The sequence below is a fragment of the Pistacia vera genome, unplaced genomic scaffold, assembly GCF_008641045.1.
Source record: "Pistacia vera cultivar Batoury unplaced genomic scaffold, PisVer_v2 Contig437, whole genome shotgun sequence".
NCBI lineage: Eukaryota > Viridiplantae > Streptophyta > Magnoliopsida > Sapindales > Anacardiaceae > Pistacia > Pistacia vera.
This window is the reverse complement of record NW_022196265.1, coordinates 165,675-185,392: the sequence shown is the minus strand read 5'-3', so window position 1 is coordinate 185,392 and position 19,718 is coordinate 165,675. Positions and strand designations below refer to the sequence as shown.

The following is a 19,718-nucleotide window of genomic DNA, read 5'->3' as shown; positions in this document are numbered from 1 at the left end:
CGAATCCACTTGGTTGCTGCATAAACACTAGCTCACTTAGTGTACCATTAAGAAACGCATTGTTGACATCAATTTGTTGAACATCCCATGCATTGGTTACCGCTAGAGTGAGAACTATTCTGATGGTGGATGGTTTTATAACTGGACTAAATGTCTCAAAATAGTCCAAACTAGAAGTTTGTTGAAACCCCTTAGCTACTAGTCTGGCTTTGTACTTCTGCAAAGTACCATCAGCATTCAATTTTGTTCTGAAAACCCATTTATTAGCCACAATATTCATGTCTGCAGTAGGAGAAACAAGGGTCCAGGTGTTGTTCCTAATTAGAGCATCAAATTCTGCCTGCATAGCCTCTTTCCAAACTCCAGTTTTTAATGCTTCAGCAACTGACACAGGTTCTAATTCTATAATGGGCTGACTAGCTGTAAGATAAACAGCATGATCCAAAGACTCACAGGTTGAATTAACATGACCAACAACAGCTTTGGCCCTTGTAATCATAGGGTGAGAATTAATTTTGATAGGAAGTTGATCATTAGGGAACTGTGAAGCAGTAAGGTCAACCTCAAGCTGACAATTTGGTAAAGTACCTAATGATGGATGGTAGGTAATAGAGATGGAGAAGAACAAGATAGAATAGACTAAGATTGAACAGTCTGCAAATTTGTATTAGAACTGCCAGAGTGTGCCTTTAGAGGTAGACTGGAATTAGAAATCTTACAACTAGATGCAGGATCACAGGCTGGTATTGGAGTATCTAGGTCAACTTCAATATGACATGTTGGCAAATTGTAGGAGGAAGAAATAACAGGTAGTTAAGACACTGGATTAAGACTGTTTGAGTTAGATGGGAAAAATTCTGATTGAATGGTATGTAATGGAAAACTAGATTGTTCTGCAACTTTAGAGATACTAGGTAAGGATGAATCAAGCAAGTGTGAAGAGGATGTACCTGCTGCTAAAGAGTAAGTGCCAACTACTGGATTGTTAGGAACAGTCTGAGAGCCAGTTACCACTTGGGGATCAGAGGCTACTGAAGATGGACTATGCTGGAAAATTGTATATGGCAGGGGATATATATTATTGGAACAAGTATTAGGGGAATTGGCTGAAGGATCAATATTAGGTTGAACAGAAAGCTTATTAAACTCTTGAGAATATGGAAACTCATTTTCATTAAACTTAACACTAGGAGTAATAAAGATCTTCCCATCAGCCCTTAGACATTTATAACCTTTGTGAAGTAAACTATACCCGACAAATGCACATTTTGAGGAATGAAAATCAAACTTGTGACTATGAAAATTTCGAAGAAAAGGGAAACAAGCACAGCCAAAAACTTTAAGACTATCATACACAGGATATTTTTTAAAAAGCAGATAATAGGTAGTGTTATTATTTAAGATAGTAGTGGGCTGTCGGTTGATGAGAAAAGCTGCTGTTTCAAAGGCCAGCCACCAATAGTTTAAGGGCATAGATGCATGAGCTAATAAGGTAAGTCCTGTTTCAATAATGTGCCTATGTTTCATCTCACTACGGCCATTTTGCTGGTGGACATAGGCACATGAGTACCTAGGTTGAATACCATTTTCAATCAGATAAAGAAGTAAGGCTTTGTACTCACCTCCTTGATCTGACTGAAGACACTTCAGCTTAGTTCCAAACTGCCTCCCAGTAAGGTGATGAAACTTGATAAAGGTAGATTTAACTTCAGCTTTAGTCCTAAAAGGAAACAGCCAGGTGAACCAACTAAAATCGTCTAGAAACTATACATAATACTTAAATCTTTCTACTGAAGTGACTGGGGCAAGACCCCACACATCACTGTGAACAAGAGCTAAGGGTTCTGTGGCATGAGATTGGGACAAGGGAAAACTGTTTTGATGTAACTTTCCTAGCTGACACGCATCACAGAAACTAGACACTTTGGTAGGCAGAATCTGATTTTCAGTGAGAGAGATAGATTTGGGAAGTGTAGACAAGACTTTATGTAATTTAGTAGAGTTGGGATGACCCAATCTTTTATGCCAAATCATGTGTTGGTATGAGTGTTTGTCAACAGTCAAGCAATTTGGTGTGGACAATTGTTCATTAACAGGACATTTAACCTTGTTTTCAACCACTGAGGCAATAGACTTAAATAGTAATTCATCATCATGTATTTCATTAGTATGAACAGTAGAACAAGCATTATCAGGGTGATTAACACAATTGTCAACCCTTGATGCAGGAGACTCAAATGTGAACTCATCAGCATGTATTTCATTAGTATTAACAGTAGAACAAGCATAAGATTCAACAGAATTACATTTTGACTCATTTTTGGAACAAGAAACACTACACTGTGTTGTAAAAATAGCATCTTTATTATAGCTAACATTCGAAACTACATCAGAATTTTTATTGACATTTTCAACTAACTCTAGATGTTGATTGGACAATTGAGGATTGGTCACAAGTTTATTGAAAGGCTGAGAGGAGTCTTTGATGGAAGGGCTCATAAAATGTGCAGTGGCTGCCAAGTTTTGGGACAGATAGGCTGTATTTGCTGTATTCAGACCAGGTTGATGATAAGAGACACATGGTTTTGACAGATCAGTTGTGTTTGATGGAATTTCCAGCTGATAAAGTCCTTCTTTAAGACCCCCTTGTTGTAACATGGCCTTGGTTGACTTGTCCTTGACAACACAAGAGTTAGCATCAAACTCAACAACAACATTATTATCCCTAGTAAACCTAGAAATACTCAGTAGATTTTTTTGTGATTTTAGGAACACAAAATATGTTTTTAAGATAAAGACACTTAGAATGAAGACTACTAGGAATAAAAGAATACCCAGTATGGGAAATGTGAAGGTACTCACCATTGCCAACCTGAAGTTTATCCTCACCTTCATAGTTCTTGGTTAGCTGAGATAGGTTGGAAGTGACATGATCAGTTGCCCGGGAGTCCATATACCATGCTGGATCAACTGGAGTAGTGGCAAAAGCCTGTGGATTGTTGTATAGTGATGTGCAACTATGGTCTGAAAAAGCATTACTTCCAGGATACACCATTGAGTTACTACCAGTATGAACCAGATTTGCTTGACTATTGGCTCCCATCTGGTGACTAGGAACTCCAAAAGTTACTGGAGTACTAAAATTACTCTTAGAAGTTCCAGTGTACTATGACTAATGTGGGATAAAATGTTGTTGCTGTGACTAATTGAACTGTGATTGCTATGGATTATAGTGTGGTTGCTGTGTTTGAAAAATACTATCAGGATATTGCTGGGAGGTACCAATAGGAGGGTACTGTATTGGTTCAGTAGGATAAGTGTTGAAATGTTGTTGTGGTACTAGATTAGTAAACATGTGACTGGGAAAACTTCCATTGCCAGCTTGAAAAGTGCCATTATAAGTTGAGTTATATCTATGATAACACTGTATGGCTGAGTGTCCAACTTTATTGCAAACTTGACAAATAATTCTCCCTCTACTTATACCTCTACCTTTGCCTCTTCCATATGTGTTAAAAAACAGAGGATCTAGGGTTAAAGGGCATAGTGTTGTAAGGTAAATGAGAGTTAGCAATAGGGCCAGGAGAAAAAGGTTGAGTTGTGGTGTTGTAGGTAGAGAATGAAGTCTGAACAGATGGAACAGGGGGCTGAACAGGTGAGTTTACATAGGAGGGTAAGGTGACATAGTTTTGTGAGGTGTGTGGGTTCCCAAGAGACATTAGAGAGGGTATGGTACTGCTCAGATTGTCTGCAGTTTTGACAGGAGGATTGACTGGTATACTAGTACCAGACACATTATAGCAACCATGATTCGTTATGGAGGCTATATTTGCTGAAGTGTTGTAAAGATCTGTGGAATTAAACTTCTCAAAACAGATTTCATATTTCTACAACAGAAACTGTGCCTCTTGAAGAGTTACAGTATCCACTTTCGATTCAAGTCTAGAGATGAGTGTCATTACTGTTGGAACATATTTAGGCCCTAGACCATCTAACACATACTGTAATAAGTCTCCATCAGAGATAATCAATCCACTTGCAGCTAAACTTTCTGCAGTTTCTTTTATTTTCTTCACATAGTCACTAATACTCAATCCTCCTTTATGAGTTGTTTTAAGCAATTTTTTCAAATGTAAAGCTCTAGCTTTTGAGTCTGTAACAAACTCACTTTCTAAGGCTAACCAAATTTCAATGGAAAACCTACACTTAGACACAACACAGAACATGCTTTCACTAATTGAAGCTAGTAACCAACTCACTAAGCATTTATCAGTCTTTTTCTACAGTATATAAGCTGGATTTAAACTTTCTCCAACAGTATTACAACTCAGTTCAACTTCAGAATCATTAATTAGAATAGGTGAAGGACAAGGCACTCTACCTAATAGATGATCTTTTAGCTCATGTGAGCCAACAACAAAGAGAATCTGAGAGCTCCAAAACCAATAATTGTTCCTCGTCAGCTTGGGATTAATTACTTGCAAGCTCGAGGCAAGAACCGAGGTAGTCCGATTTTGCATTTCAGACATCATCTTCCTGGTGCTGTTAAGCGACTGAGAGATAGCAGGATCTGAGGCCATTGACGTTAGTCAGTGCTCTGATACCATGTAAAACTAGCTTAGGGTTTGCAAACAAAAAAGAAAAATAGAGAGAAATGTGTTTGATTTTTGTTTACTTAATGATTCAATTCATCAAGCTACAGTAAAGAACAACTTTACTCTTTTGTACAAAGACAAGGACGAAGAGTAAAGTAGTTAAGTAAAGTACATTGTACAACTGACTTTACTGAAATAAAAAACAACACCTTCTTGCAGAATTACAATTTCCTCCTGCTACTTGAATTTTTTGCATTTTCGTCCTTTGACCAACATTTACCACATAAGGCTAGCCACTCAAGATATTTTAAATTACCAATTGCACTAGGAATGAAGCCTGAGAATGAGTTCCATCCCATCTCTAGTTCAGAGAGCTTAGAAGACTTTGTAATGAAATTGAGAAATGTCCCACTGAAATTATTATGCCCCAAGTAAAGTTCCTTAAGATTTGGAAGCTATGCACTAGGTGGAAGTAGTTTTATTGTAGAGATGTTGAAGATAGCATAAGTTATTCTGCTTTAAGGAATCATACTTCACATTTTTGAATCCTGAGTATCAGTATCATCAATGCAACATAGACATTCAACTCTGTTCAGAATGACAGAAAATAAATCTTAGTCCTTTCTGCATATTTTGTTAGTGAACATTCAACTGAGATGAGCTATATCAACCTCGTCTGGAATTTTAAATGTGTCAGCAGCACCAAACTTCCTCTGTTCTTCCCTATCTTCATCATATTTATCTTCAACACTATCGGTTTCTTCATCTAGGAAACTGGTAAGTGAGAGGTCATTTATGCTTCTGGACCGGCAACTTGGGATGGCAAGCATGCTCACGTGGCCTAGGTGAGAAATTTCCACAACTACAGTGTCATCATCCTCTAGGAGAGGTTGTTTTCATGGCTCACCATCTATTCTCATGAATGTATGGTCAGTAACACCCTTTTGAAAGTCAAGAAAGATTCTGTTTGCCTACATACAACAATGAAAAATAAAAATTAAAGCCAAGATAGAAACAAGCTAATTAAAATTTCTGCACATCACATATTGTGTAGCATAGAACTAGTAAAAATTCAAGGAAAAGTTTAAGCATTATGAGTTGAAAACAAAAATATGATTTATCTCCTACCTGAGCAAGACGAGTCCCATGTCCATTTGGAGCAAGCAAAACAAGTCCATGCCAAGCATCTCTAAAACCGACAATCTCAATAAGGCCATCATCTACATATGGAGGAGTCAAGCCGCTCTAGAAATCAAAATTGTAGAGAGTTAGTAACTAATTGGTGAAAATGTGTTTTCACTTCATAACCCGAAGAAGTTATATTAAAAGTCAAAACTAACCTCCCGTATTTTCTTCCTTAATAATTTTCCCTAAGGATCAAGTCCACTAGAAAAACTGGGCAAGTTTAGGCAAACAATAGACCTAATGCTGTATGTCAGAAGACAAAGTGTTGGTGAACTGGGGAGTGAAAATTGACACAAATGAGAAATCATATGTAAATGTACTAGATTGAGGTCAATGCAGTTTTAGTTACAAGAAACAACATAAGACATTCAACACTTTAATGCTTTCCTCCTGTTCTTTATTGTTATTGTTCTTGCTTATGCCAGATGTGCAAAGAAAAGGAGAACTAATCTAATTTCATTATCAAAACAAGGACTGCATATAACATGCTTTTGCTTACTGTTACAACCACTGTCAATGAGACTTTTACACAATCCCCACCAACCACATTACATATTATAATGCAGAAAGCTAATTGTGTTAGTAAAATGCAAAAAAACTGAAGTGTTAGAAAAATGCAGAAAGTTGATTGTGTTAGTAAAATGCAAAAAAGCTGAAGTGTTAGAAAAAATGCAGAAAGTTGAATGGGATAGTAAAATGCAGAAAAGCTGAAGTGTTAGAAAAAGGCAGAAAGTTGAATGGGATAGTAGAATGAATATTTTAGTGGTATTTTTTTTTAGAGACCAATGCAGCGGCTGGATGTGTTAGTTGACTGATATTGCAGAAAATGCAGCTGTAACAGAAGGCAGAAAATGAGCGTGTGCATGTGCTAGGAAAAGAAAATGGCTGAGAAAACAATGCTGAAGCTGAATGAAGTAGAAACACTGCAGAAACTGAATGCAGTAGCAGACCAAGAAAAAAAAAAAAAAAAGGAAAACAGAATGGAATTGAAGTTGTGTTTAAGAGGGAATATTAGATGAAGTGGAGAAACGTTGTCCTGAATGTTTGAAGAGAAGTCCTGTTCGAGAGGGAATATTAGATAAAGTGTAGAAGAATTGTCCTGTATGTTTTGGAACGAGGTGAATTTGTAATAGTGTAAAGAAAGGGGGTTTACTGAATAGTCCAAGGAAAAATCAAACGCAGCGTTTTGTTTAATTCTGTATGTTCAAAACGCTGCGTTTCTTCATTGTTTTTTCACCAACTATAAAAGAGTTGGTCTTCGTCTTCTTCAAGAGAGAAATACAGTCACACATTTTCAACAGTTTTTTTTTTCAGTTTTTTGTTCAGTTACAGATTTATCAACAACGTCTTTCATACCCGAACCTATGTGTTAATGAGTTTTTTTTAGTGACATATATGCTAAAATTATTAATAACTTTTTTTTAAATGACATATATGTTATTGCTAAAAACTTGAGAGGAATGACAAATAGTTGTACACATATTAATTATGTTCTTTTAGCAAATTTTTGTCACAAAATATTACATTTAACTTGACTCAAATATTTTGTTATTAATACCTTGATTTTAATATATATATATATATGTATATATATATAATGATAAATAATTCTTTTGTGACAAATTAGTTTGTAATTATAGCATGTATTACTAAATATAGTAACTAAAGTTTTTGATGACAAATATGGTTTGCCATGTAAACAATTTATCTCGGCGCTTAAATTTTGACTCAAACATTTTGTTATTAATACCTCCATTTCAGCATATATTATAACAATTTATTTTTATAGCAATAAATAAATTCTTTTGTGACCAAATAATTTGTAGTTATAGCATGTATAACCAAATATAGTGACTAAAATGTTTTATGACAAAATATGTTTGTCACAATAAACAATTTACCTAGGTGCCAAAATTTGGCGCCAAAAATTTGTGATAAAATATTATGATAAAATTGTTTTTCTTCAATATATTTCTTATGGATTTCTTTATTGTGATAAAATATTATGACAATATTTGTTTTAGTCACTATATATTCATTTTGTCATACTTAATGTGATATTTTTTTATTTTGTCATAATACCTATATTACTTGTGATAAAATAGTTTTTGATAAAATTAATTTTGTCACAATATAATATATTTCTTGTAGTAATTAGAGACACAAAGCCTCAAAATAAGCTGAGTTTCTTGAGTCAAATTATAACACACAAGTTGACAAATTAAGCCTAAACTACTACACTCAAAACAGCACCATGCACGTCACTTTGGTTGCATCAAACCAACTTCAAACTTTTAGTTCCAGCAAAATATACTTCCAGCACAGCATCAACCTTCAACACTCCTCCTTGATGCTTTGGCTAGAAACACCAAGTTCTAGTCTTAGGGCTTCAAACTTGGATTTGCACAAAGCCTTTGTCATAATGTCAGCAACTTGCTCTTCTTCTCTACAGTGCATTAAGCTCACTTCACCACATTGTTCAGCTTCCCTTACTGCATGATATTTAATCTTGATGTGCTTAGTTCTGCCGTGGAGCACAGGGTTCTTTGCCATGGCCACTGCTGACTGGTTATCACACAAGATTATTGTAGGACCACCCTGCACTTGGTGCAAATCATCCAGCATCTTCCTAAGCCATATTGCCTGGTTCACTATTGCTGTAGTAGAGACATATTCAGCTTCAGTAGTAGACTGTGCCATAGTCTCCTGCTTCCTTGACAGCCAGCAAATTGCACCCTGATTCAAATAAAAAACATAACCAAAGGTGCTTATAGCATCATCCAAGGATCCACCCCAATCACAATCAATATACCCCAACAATTTCAGACTTTCAGCTTTCCTAAAACAGATGCCTAACATGATGGTTCTTTTTACATACCTCAGCACACGTTTAGCAACCTTGAAATGCAGTTCACTTGGGTTGTTCATGAACCTTGAAAGGTAACTTGCGATGAACATAAGATCAGGTCTGGTGGCTGTGTAATATAGCAAACTTCCCACCAAGCTCCTGTATTTCCCTTCATCCACCCTTTCTACACCATCAGTTTTGCTCAGTTTCAGGTTGGGAACCAGTGGGGTATCCACTGGTTTACAATTCTCTATTCCAAACTTCATGAGAATCTCGGTTGCATATCTCTGTTGGCACACAAAAATCTCACCTGCAGTCTGCCTTATCTCCATGGCTAGGAAATATTTGATCAATCCTAAGTTAGTCATTTCAAAATAAGTTTGCATGACTGACTTAAACTGGTCCAACTATTCAGGATTGCTTCCAGTCACCAATAAGTCATCAACATAAAGAGAGACCATAGCCAAACCCCTTCCAGTTTTACTTATGTAGAGAGTGTGTTCATTTGGACTTCTAGTGTAACCAAGGCTACACAAATGGTCATTTATTCGGATGTACCAGGCTCTAGGGGCCTGCTTCAAGCCATACAAGGCTTTCCTTAGCAAATACACATGATCCTCTTTGCCATCAACCTTGTAGCCTTCCAGTTGCTCCACAAAAATCTCCTTTGAAATCCACCCATTTAGGAATGCTGATTTGACATCTAGCTGGAAAATTTTCCAGTTAAACTGAGCTGCAAGTGCTAACAACAGCCTTATTGTGTCTTGTCTAGCTACCAAGGCAAAGGTTTCTGAAAAGTCAATACCTAGTTGTTGTGAAAAGCCCTTGACTACCAGCCTTGCCTTGTGCTTGTAAATTGAGCCATCAGGATTGATTTTCAGTTTGAAAATCCATTTCACCTGAATTACTTTCCTTTTTTCAGGTCTTGGTACCAATTTCCAGGTTTGGTTTTTATCAATCATGCTGAGCTCCTCCTACATCGCAGCCTTCCATAATTCAGACTTGGCAACTTCAAGATAACATCTTGGTTCCACCACTGCCACATTGCACCTTTCGTATACATCAGCCAGTGATCTTGTCCCTCTAACAACATGTTCTTCTTCCTCATCTAAATTAGTCTCTCGGATCAGGTCCTCATTCATCTCTTCCTGTCTTGATTCGGCCTGCACATCAACTCTCTTTTCTTCCCAGTTCTAGACTACACCTTCATCAACCTTTATATCTCTTATGATTACAATCTTCCTAGATTCAGGGATATAAACTCTATAGGCTTTAGAGTTGCTACTGTAGCCTATAAGTATCCCAATTTCAGCCTTATCATCCAATTTGGATCTTTTGCTTGCTGGGATCATTACATAGGCTATACTTCCAAATATTTTCAAGCTCCCTACAGCTGGTTTGACTCCACTCCATGCGTCAATTGGTGTTTGATGTTTGACTGCCAGGCAGCCTATTCAAAAGGAAGACTGTTGTATTAACAGCTTCAGCCCAGAACACTTTAGGAAGGTTTTTTTCAGTCATCATGCACCTAGCCATTTCCATAATGGTTCGGTTTCTTCTCTCACAAACACCATTCTGCTGAGAGGTGTATGGAGCTGTGAACTGATGTTAAATTCCAGCTTCACTGCAAATTGTGCCGAATTCATTTGAGGTGTATTCTGTCCCATTGTCACTCCTTATGGTTTTGATCAAAGTTCTAGCTTCATTCTCCACCAATAACTTGTATTTCTTGAACACAACANCTATTCCAAACTTCATGAGAATCTCGGTTGCATATCTCTGTTGGCACACAAAAATCTCACCTGCAGTCTGCCTTATCTCCATGGCTAGGAAATATTTGATCAATCCTAAGTTAGTCATTTCAAAATCAGTTTGCATGACTGACTTAAACTGGTCCAACTCTTCAGGATTGCTTCCAGTCACCAATAAGTCATCAACATAAAGAGAGACCATAGCCAAACCCCTTCCAGTTTTACTTATGTAGAGAGTGTGTTCATTTGGACTTCTAGTGTAACCAAGGCTTCACAAATGGTCATTTATTCGGATGTACCAGGCTCTAGGGGCCTGCTTCAAGCCATACAAGGCTTTCCTTAGCAAATACACATGATCCTCTTTGCCATCAACCTTGTAGCCTTCCAGTTGCTCCACAAAAATCTCCTTTGAAATCCACCCATTTAGGAATGCTGATTTGACATCTAGCTGGAAAATTTTCCAGTTAAACTGAGCTGCAAGTGCTAACAACAGCCTTATTGTGTCTTGTCTAGCTACCAAGGCAAAGGTTTCTGAAAAGTCAATACCTAGTTGTTGTGAAAAGCCCTTGACTACCAGCCTTGCCTTGTGCTTGTAAATTGAGCCATCAGGATTGATTTTCAGTTTGAAAATCCATTTCACCTGAATTACTTTCCTTTTTTCAGGTCTTGGTACCAATTTCCAGGTTTGGTTTTTATCAATCATGCTGAGCTCCTCCTACATCGCAGCCTTCCATAATTCAGACTTGGCAACTTCAAGATAACATCTTGGTTCCACCACTGCCACATTGCACCTTTCGTATACATCAGCCAGTGATCTTGTCCCTCTAACAACATGTTCTTCTTCCTCATCTAAATTAGTCTCTCGGATCAGGTCCTCATTCATCTCTTCCTGTCTTGATTCGGCCTGCACATCAACTCTCTTTTCTTCCCAGTTCTAGACTACACCTTCATCAACCTTTATATCTCTTATGATTACAATCTTCCTAGATTCAGGGATATAAACTCTATAGGCTTTAGAGTTGCTACTGTAGCCTATAAGTATCCCAATTTCAGCCTTATCATCCAATTTGGATCTTTTGCTTGCTGGGATCATTACATAGGCTATACTTCCAAATATTTTCAAGCTCCCTACAGCTGGTTTGACTCCACTCCATGCGTCAATTGGTGTTTGATGTTTGACTGCCAGGCAGCCTATTCAGAAGGAAGACTGTTGTATTAACAGCTTCAGCCCAGAACACTTTAGGAAGGTTTTTTTCAGTCATCATGCACCTAGCCATTTCCATAATGGTTCGGTTTCTTCTCTCACAAACACCATTCTGCTGAGAGGTGTATGGAGCTGTGAACTGATGTTAAATTCCAGCTTCACTGCAAATTGTGCCGAATTCATTTGAGGTGTATTCTGTCCCATTGTCACTCCTTATGGTTTTGATCAAAGTTCTAGCTTCATTCTCCACCAATAACTTGTATTTCTTGAACACAACAGCCACCTCATTTTTAGCTTCAGAAAATACACCCAAGCCACCCTTGAGTAATCATCAATAAAGAGTGCAAAGTACCTGCTGCCATTTAAGGATTCAGTCTTCATAGGACCACACACATCAGTGTGGATCAATTGCAGCTTGTGACTTGCTCTCCAGGCTTGATCCGAAGGGAATGATGGCCTGCTAAGTTTGCCAAGTTGGCAGGCTGTGCATAAGGTTTTTTTCTCCTCTATTTCAGGTAGCTCCAACACCATGTCTCTTGCCTTAAGTTTTGTGATTCCCAAGTAATGAAAGTGGCCAAACCTTTTATGCCACAAATCAGACTCATCAACCCTGCTGGTTAGTGCTAAGCTTACTAGTTTTTTCCACTCTACCGGGAAGCTTTTTCCCAGCACCCTAACACTCATTAATTCATTTCCCTCACAATCCATTATTACGCAAGCATGGTTTTGAAAATGTAAAGTGTAATTCTTCTCTAACATTTGACCTACACTTAACAAATTTTGTGCAATTTCAGGGACAAATAAAACACTTGAAATGATGTTGGTACCTGTTTGAGTTTGGACAGCCACATCTCCAATCCCTTTTGCCTCCACATAGTCACCATTTCTAACCTTGACCTTGGAGCTGTAGGTTCTGTCCATCCTAACAAAATTCTCCAATTTTGCTGCCATGTGGTTAGTACAACCACTGTCTATTAGCCAAACATCACCGCTGGTCTGCATAGAGTAGCATGAAGCTACAAATAATTACTCAGGTTCTCTGCCCTGCTGTTGGTCCTCTGCACTTTGTGCTTGCTGTGATGGTTGTGCACCTTTGTTCTTGCACACTTTTTCAATGTGCCCGAACTATTTGCACCCCCTGCATCGGATCCCAGGTCTAAACCAACACCTACTGTCTGGATGTCCCTTCTTTTTGCAGTGGGAACATGGTGGATAATTCCTTCCTCCACTCGGTTTTCCCCATTGTCCACTAGTTCTCTCTTTTCCTCTCTTATCTCCAACATACTTCCTATTGCTTCCCTGCACATTCAATCCCTTTTGAGCAGCCATCATTGCACCTTCATTGGAGTCCTCTTGTCTCATCAGCCTTCTCTGTTCTTGAGCCTGCAGGGCATGGACCAATTCGGTGAGGCTGATTTGGGAAAGGTCCTTTGAATCTTCTAAGGAAGATATCTTGGACTCAAACCTTTCGGATAGGCTGACTAACACTTTCTCAACTATCATCTTGTCACTCATCTCAACTCCTAACAATCTAATTTTGTTCACCACACTCACAAGCTCTTCTACATACTCTTTTACTTTCTCTACCTCTGCATTCTTAGCATTCTGAACTCTCTCCGCAGGTTCATAACTTGCATATTTTGGGTTGTATCACTTTCCATGAACTCCTCCCTCAGTCTATCCCAAACTTCCTTTGCAGTTTCACACGCCATTATCCTTGTAAATACAAGGTCTGATACTGCAGAGTGTATATGGGAGAGGGCTCTTGGAGCTTTTGACATCTCTTCCTCATACATCCTCATTTGATTTAGGGTGGGGTTTGGACCAAGCTGCGGTGGCTATTTTTCTTCTTCCACTCTCATTCTAACAGCCCAAATATGATATTGATCCCCATTGAACACTGGAGGTGAGAGAGAAGCCGACTGAGTTGCCATGGAAACCAGGTTGCAGTTGCTATTCTTCGGAAGGTTGAAGTTTGATGATGATTCAAGATGTTTTTTTTTGAGTGAATTTGTTAGATGATAGTTTGTTAATCCAACTCTGATACCATGTTGTTGTTCTTGCTTATGCCGGATGTGCAAAGAAAAGGAGAACTAATCTAATTTCATTATCAAAACACGGACTGCATATAACATGCTTTTGCTTACTGTTGCAGCCACTGTCAATAAGACTTTTACACAATCCCAGCTAATCCACACAAATCCACCAACTACATTACATATTAGAGACACAAAGCCTCAAAATAAGTTGAGTTTCTTAAGTCAAATTATAACATACAGGTTGACAAATTAAGCCTAAACTACTGCACTCAAAACAGCACCATGCACGTCACTTTGGTTGCATCAAACCAGCTTCAAACTTTCAGTTCCAGCAAAATATACTTCCAGCACAGCATCAACCTTCAACATTTATCACTCTACTCGGCATATCCAATCTGACTCAGTTGGATCAGTAAAAACTGAAATATCGGAACATATAACCTCACCTGCGAGGTATGTCATGGCCCTCCCATACGCCTTGCTTTTTCATGATTTTAACTTTTGCTAGCTGTGCTATGTTCCTGTATTGAAATCAAGCCACTCTTAGAAACATTGAAAACCAAACAGAAGTCCAGTAACTTGAATAATAAATAAAACCATTAGCCTCCAGAAGTTTAAGCAAATGAAAAACATATGAAAAGAAACCAGAAAAACCAAAAATATATATTTTATCTTCAATTGATAGTGTAGTGTGACAAATATATACAGAAAACAGAATGTCACCAGAAACACTTTGCCAGAAACTGAGCCAACAAATTTCAATGTGCTCAGAAGTTAAAAGCTGCTCAGCGTTATAATGTTATATGGTATCACCAATTTTATCTATTCCAAATAATCATGATCAACATACTTAAGCCGAGAGGGCATCGATCACCATATCAAGCTGCCATCAGGCATGTTCTTCTCAATAGACTCGACTACTAAACACTTAATATATCTTATAAGAAGTAATGAACTCATTAATTGATTGACTCACCGTGATTGTGAAGAAGGCTGCGAAAGAGAAGCAAAAGATCCTTGAGTACCAGCAAGCTTCAAATAAGTGCTCTGCTCCACAGAAAAGAAAGGTCAGCAGTTGGAAAAATTATCACAAGGTTTTAATTAAAGAGACAAGTGAAGCACAGCTCATAAAAATCTGAAATTCTGACTTTGTATGAAATGATTCAGAACACAAGTATAACATTAAAATTCAAATTAGTGTAGTGATCCATAAGTTAATTTGAAAGCAAGTAAAGCTATACTACTCAATTTTAATTAACAGGGAGCAGAGCCAAACTCAAAGAGAAAATACAATAAAAATGAACAAAAGAGAGATCCTTGTTATAGAAAGATGTGATAACATGTATTCGCACAACTTAACAACTTAACTTACTCTTCAGATGGACCTATGAAAGAAATATTTTGAACTAACATAGTAGTGTAATTTAAGATCAAGCAACTTTTTACTATTCTTTCTGAAGTCTAAATAGTAAAGATGTTGATACCTGATTAACTAACTGGTTTTGGAATTTTTCTGGGTGTAATTTCTTCTCAGAATGAAATGCATATGACACTTGAGCATCCATTCCTGTATAAGAAAAACTTATAGGTCGACAAACTGAGCAGCTACACCTATGTAATAAGAACTGGTTGCCACCAAACACAATTAAACTTTCCTTTCAAACATCATCAATGGATCACCTTCATATGATTATAGAAATTAAATTTCGTATTTCTTACCCATGCTGAAGTAGTTCCAAAATCCCCCACGAAATGTGTGGCAACCCTCCTGAGAACATTCAACAAAACATTTAACAGTAAGCCAGCAATGTCAGATTCGCATAAACCATGTAAAAACACACAAAATAATAATAGTAAAAAGAAAAGAAAAGACTTACCACATTCTGAGTATCTTTTTCGGAGACGCGATCAAATGCATGCAAAGAATGGGGTAATTCAAGAGGTGCAATGGGATCACAAGGTCCTTGTTTAGGAATCCTCGTTCTCATTAGAATATGCCAGCTAAAATTTGATTGAAAAAAATATATGATTGGTAAACGGAAAATAAAGTAAAATTCGGACAGAGAAAAATATAGATTTCCCAATTTAACCACAAAGAGGGAAAATATAACTATATATGAATACAGAGAAATGTCTAGTCCCACTGGATTGCTTAGTGGTGATGCCATGAATAAGTATCTTTAGTGGTATATAGTATAAGCCATCATGGATGCATTGCCTGTCGATTTTCATTTCTTTTGCATTCTTTACTTGTCCCATGAATGACAGCACAGACTGACGGTCTGTGCTTGGATTTTTCTTTCCCTGAGAATTATCCAAATATATGGTATAAGAATCGTGCTAAACTGGTAATAAGATATTAATATCAAGACAGAAATCCGTTATAAGATTGGCATTCTCTAAGTTCAGCTACAAGAGACAGGTAAACATATAACCTACCCAACCAAATGCGAACGGGAGGTTGTTTCCTGTTCCTAATGGCACTGTAGCAATTGGAGGTGGATGAGATAGTTTAAGATCAGAAACAACTCCAAGAAGCCAGCCAGCTGTGCCATCTCCCCCGGCATCAAAGATATCGAGGTCAAATCCAGGACATATGGAAAGGAAAATATGTAAGAATCATTATTGATATCCGTAGGCAGAATATTATATATTTCTGGACAAGCGTACTCGCAATTATTCTCAATTTCTTCAGAATTTCAGCAGCCAAAACGTCTCCAGCATGCCTTAACTTTTCTAAATTGGCATAACGTTCATGTAGCACTTTATCAGGGGCCTTTTCTCCCAAATCAAAAACCTGAAATTTGCTAACTCTACCATCAGTTCCACTGAAAACAAACATAATCGTAATCACACATGTACAAATCCTTCAATTACCTGGTTTTCATTAAGAAGAGAACGATAACTGACAAGAAGTTCCCCACCCAATTGACCACCACGTCTGGAGTTAAGGAACACTATCACCGGACAAGCAGGTATGTGGGAAGCATTTGTGGCCTCAGATCCAGCCACAAGAATGTAATTTGGAACATAATAATAGAAACAAATTTGTAAGTTCACAATATGATGCAAATAGTGAATCCCCATTTTGTTCGGTGATACACACATTTTTCTAATGCAGTTTAGAACTCGAAGCAGAGCCTTAAACATTTTAGGGAAGCTAAGAGTCATCACGATGTACAAACGTTTCTGAAAAGAATCAAAATCAAAAGGGGTAAAAAGCCAAAGATATAAAAGCCCACCATGAAAATTCTTCCTCTGTTTTCTCGAATTAACTCAAATTCATCAAAGGGAGTAAAACTGGAATCATATTCCTTGTACTAGGCCTATAACAGAGGAAAAAAATAATAGAAAAAATAAATATTCACAAACCCAGAAAGAATATGTCAAATGCCAATTCAATTCTCAAAAACAGTAAGAATTTAATAAAATTCCATATTCGCATTTATTTAGATCATAACTATTTGTCACATTCTCCAAGCACAAACCTAGAGTAATCCTCATTATTCACCGAAAAAAAAAAAGAAGAAGAAGAAGAAAGCACTAATTCGATAGCCTCATACTCATCTAATCTCACCTTTTTGATAGAAGATGAGATTAGATGTGGACGGCTCTACATTAAGTTATTTTTTTGATGGTCAAATGGAAATTGTTTTTATTTGATCATTTGGTTTCTTTAATTAAAGGAGTAGTCATCTTGTTTGTGATTATCGGAATAGAATATTTTAACAAGTTTTGTACAATTTGGACTGTCACATTAGGGGAAGTGGAAACTAAACTAGGTTATGTGGGGGTAGGTTTTTGTTAAATAATGTTTTTGTTTAAATTAAAATTTGAAGAGTTTATTTGTTGGGATGTAACTGCAGTCTACTGCTTATGTTGATGAACATTTATGCCACTGATATTTCTAGTCCCATTCTGAATACTCGTATACTTGGCTGTGGGGTTGAGGACATTTTGGTGATTTTTGGGAAGTTCCTGTTGCATGTCCATGGAAGCAGGGGATACTTGCAGTTGCAGAAGCTTGTACTAATGGAATGCCCATTGGATTGGAAGTAGAGAAGGAGGAGGTGAGATTACATAAATACCCACGGATATTACTTTAGATACGGTAAAAATAGAGGGCAGTTTTGTAGTTGGGGCATGATGTATTATCCGTATTTGCAGGTAGTTTGGTGTGAAACACGTGGGTATTCGCAGGACATTGTGAAATGGTGATGTTGGTGCGTATCAATGTCATTTCAAACAAAGTTAAGACTTTTTCCCACGCAAATAATACTTTAATGACATTTTCCAATCCAAAACTTTTAAAATACTATTTTATTATCCAAATTTATATTTCAACAACAAACATAAAGCAAACTCGATTCAGCCTATTGGGATTTTTAAAGAGAGAAGGTTGATGAGTTTTTTGGTAGTAAAATATTAGATTTTGATGATTGAAATTGATCAGAATTTGATTTCAAAAGGACAGATATATAAACCCCAATCACTTAATTGCCAGTAATTGGCATGATCTACGAAAGTAGAGTTTGAAGGGTTTTGATGAATGATGATCGGGGACGAGAATGATAGTGGTGTGGGTCACAATGATGCTAGAATCAGAAACGGAATATAAATTTGGATAATAAAGTGGTATTTTAAAAGTCTGTGGGTGGAAAAGTATTATTAAACCACTATTTGGGTGGGAAAAAGTCATTTACTCTTTTAAACAAGTAACATTTAAAAGAGTAATAATGTTTTGCTTACAATAAGTCATACAATCAGACAAAAATTAGACAAATTTTATGTAAAATCATACTCTATCTTTTGTTTTTTCTTTGATTATATGACTTAGTTATAAGCATAAATTTACTCTTAAAAAAGGTAAGGAAATGCTATTGCTACGTCAACCCAACTGTTAATAATGTACCTTTGAAATAAAATAAAATATATAATATGGGAAACATTGAGTTAAAGAGGTTAGATGTATAATTGAGGTTTTGTAATTCGGTAGCTATATTAAAATGCCATAAGATGCTTTATCTGTGATGGATACCAAATATTAGGTCATCAATGAATAATGGTGTAGCTGTAACATTTTATTTCTGATGGTTATTATCAACTGCGAAGGGTTGTCTCTAAAGTCTTATTTGATTAAGTTTGAAGTCATTTTCAATGAACAAGTTTAAAGAAAAAGAATGTATTCCTGTCTGTGTAGAATGATGCATTTTTTCTGTATTCATGTGGACAACTTCTGGACATTTGTCATCGCGCGTCGTTTTCCTTGCCATGGCAGCAAACTTCTGGACAACTTCAATCTTCAATCGTGCCGTGGCGAAACCTTTTCCTTGTCGTTGTGAAGCCATCTTTGGAATTTTTCCAGAATTCTTCAGCCTTTGCTTCTTCTTGCTTGCCTTTTCTTCTTCACCAATATATTCATCAATTACCAAAAAGTGTTCATATTGCAACATGATCTTCTCATGTAAAGTTGTATTCAACAAAGAAAGAGTTTGTATTTTCTAATCATTATTGAAAAATCTCAAAACCCTGTAAAATATAATAGTGGGCAATTTTTGTAGTCTGATATTGGATAGTTAACAAAGGATTTTAACCTTTTGTGAGCTACGTAAGGAGAGACTTGTATTTTTATATTATCTCTTCTTTCTATATTGTCCGTGTATTATCTCTTCTTTGTACATTAAGTAGTATAACAGTAATATTCATCCAAAAAAAAAAAAAAAAAAACGGCACAATAAATAAAATATTTAAATAATTAAAAGAAATGATTGATCTCTTCAAGTCTTTTTATATTATTTAATGCACTAACTTAATATTTACATAATTAAAAGAGATGATTATCACTAAAACACGACTTTCTACCACTTCCTCTGGCGTCTTCGTCGATTATGTTACAAATCTCTTACCTTTATCACCTTAAGGAATTCTCTCACCTTAAGAAGACAAAATGAAAGGACAAAAAATTGTGCTGGTCGTTGTTCTCTACAGCTACACCTTTGGTCACAATTCCAAGAGAATCTGAACTTGAATACAAGGCTAATAGATTCTACTGCTTGTTGAAGTGAGCATAATATTCATCGCAACGTAAGATAAAAC

The 19,718-nt window shown here is 36.8% G+C and overlaps 1 protein-coding gene across 1 annotated transcript; it reads right to left on the bottom strand.

Moving 5' to 3' along the window:
- Positions 1–5,111: 5,111 nt before the first annotated feature.
- Positions 5,112–19,075, bottom strand: LOC116144060 (diacylglycerol kinase 5-like). Its single transcript, XM_031429517.1, is given in 13 exon segments — positions 5,112–5,566; positions 5,724–5,840; positions 5,936–6,023; positions 14,069–14,143; positions 14,599–14,669; positions 15,107–15,189; positions 15,342–15,390; positions 15,500–15,623; positions 15,841–15,926; positions 16,062–16,188; positions 16,295–16,419; positions 16,500–16,811; positions 18,857–19,075. Coding segments are annotated over 13 exon segments (1,800 nt in total). The 3' UTR covers positions 5,112–5,242.
- Between the last annotated feature and the right edge of the window lie 643 nt (positions 19,076–19,718).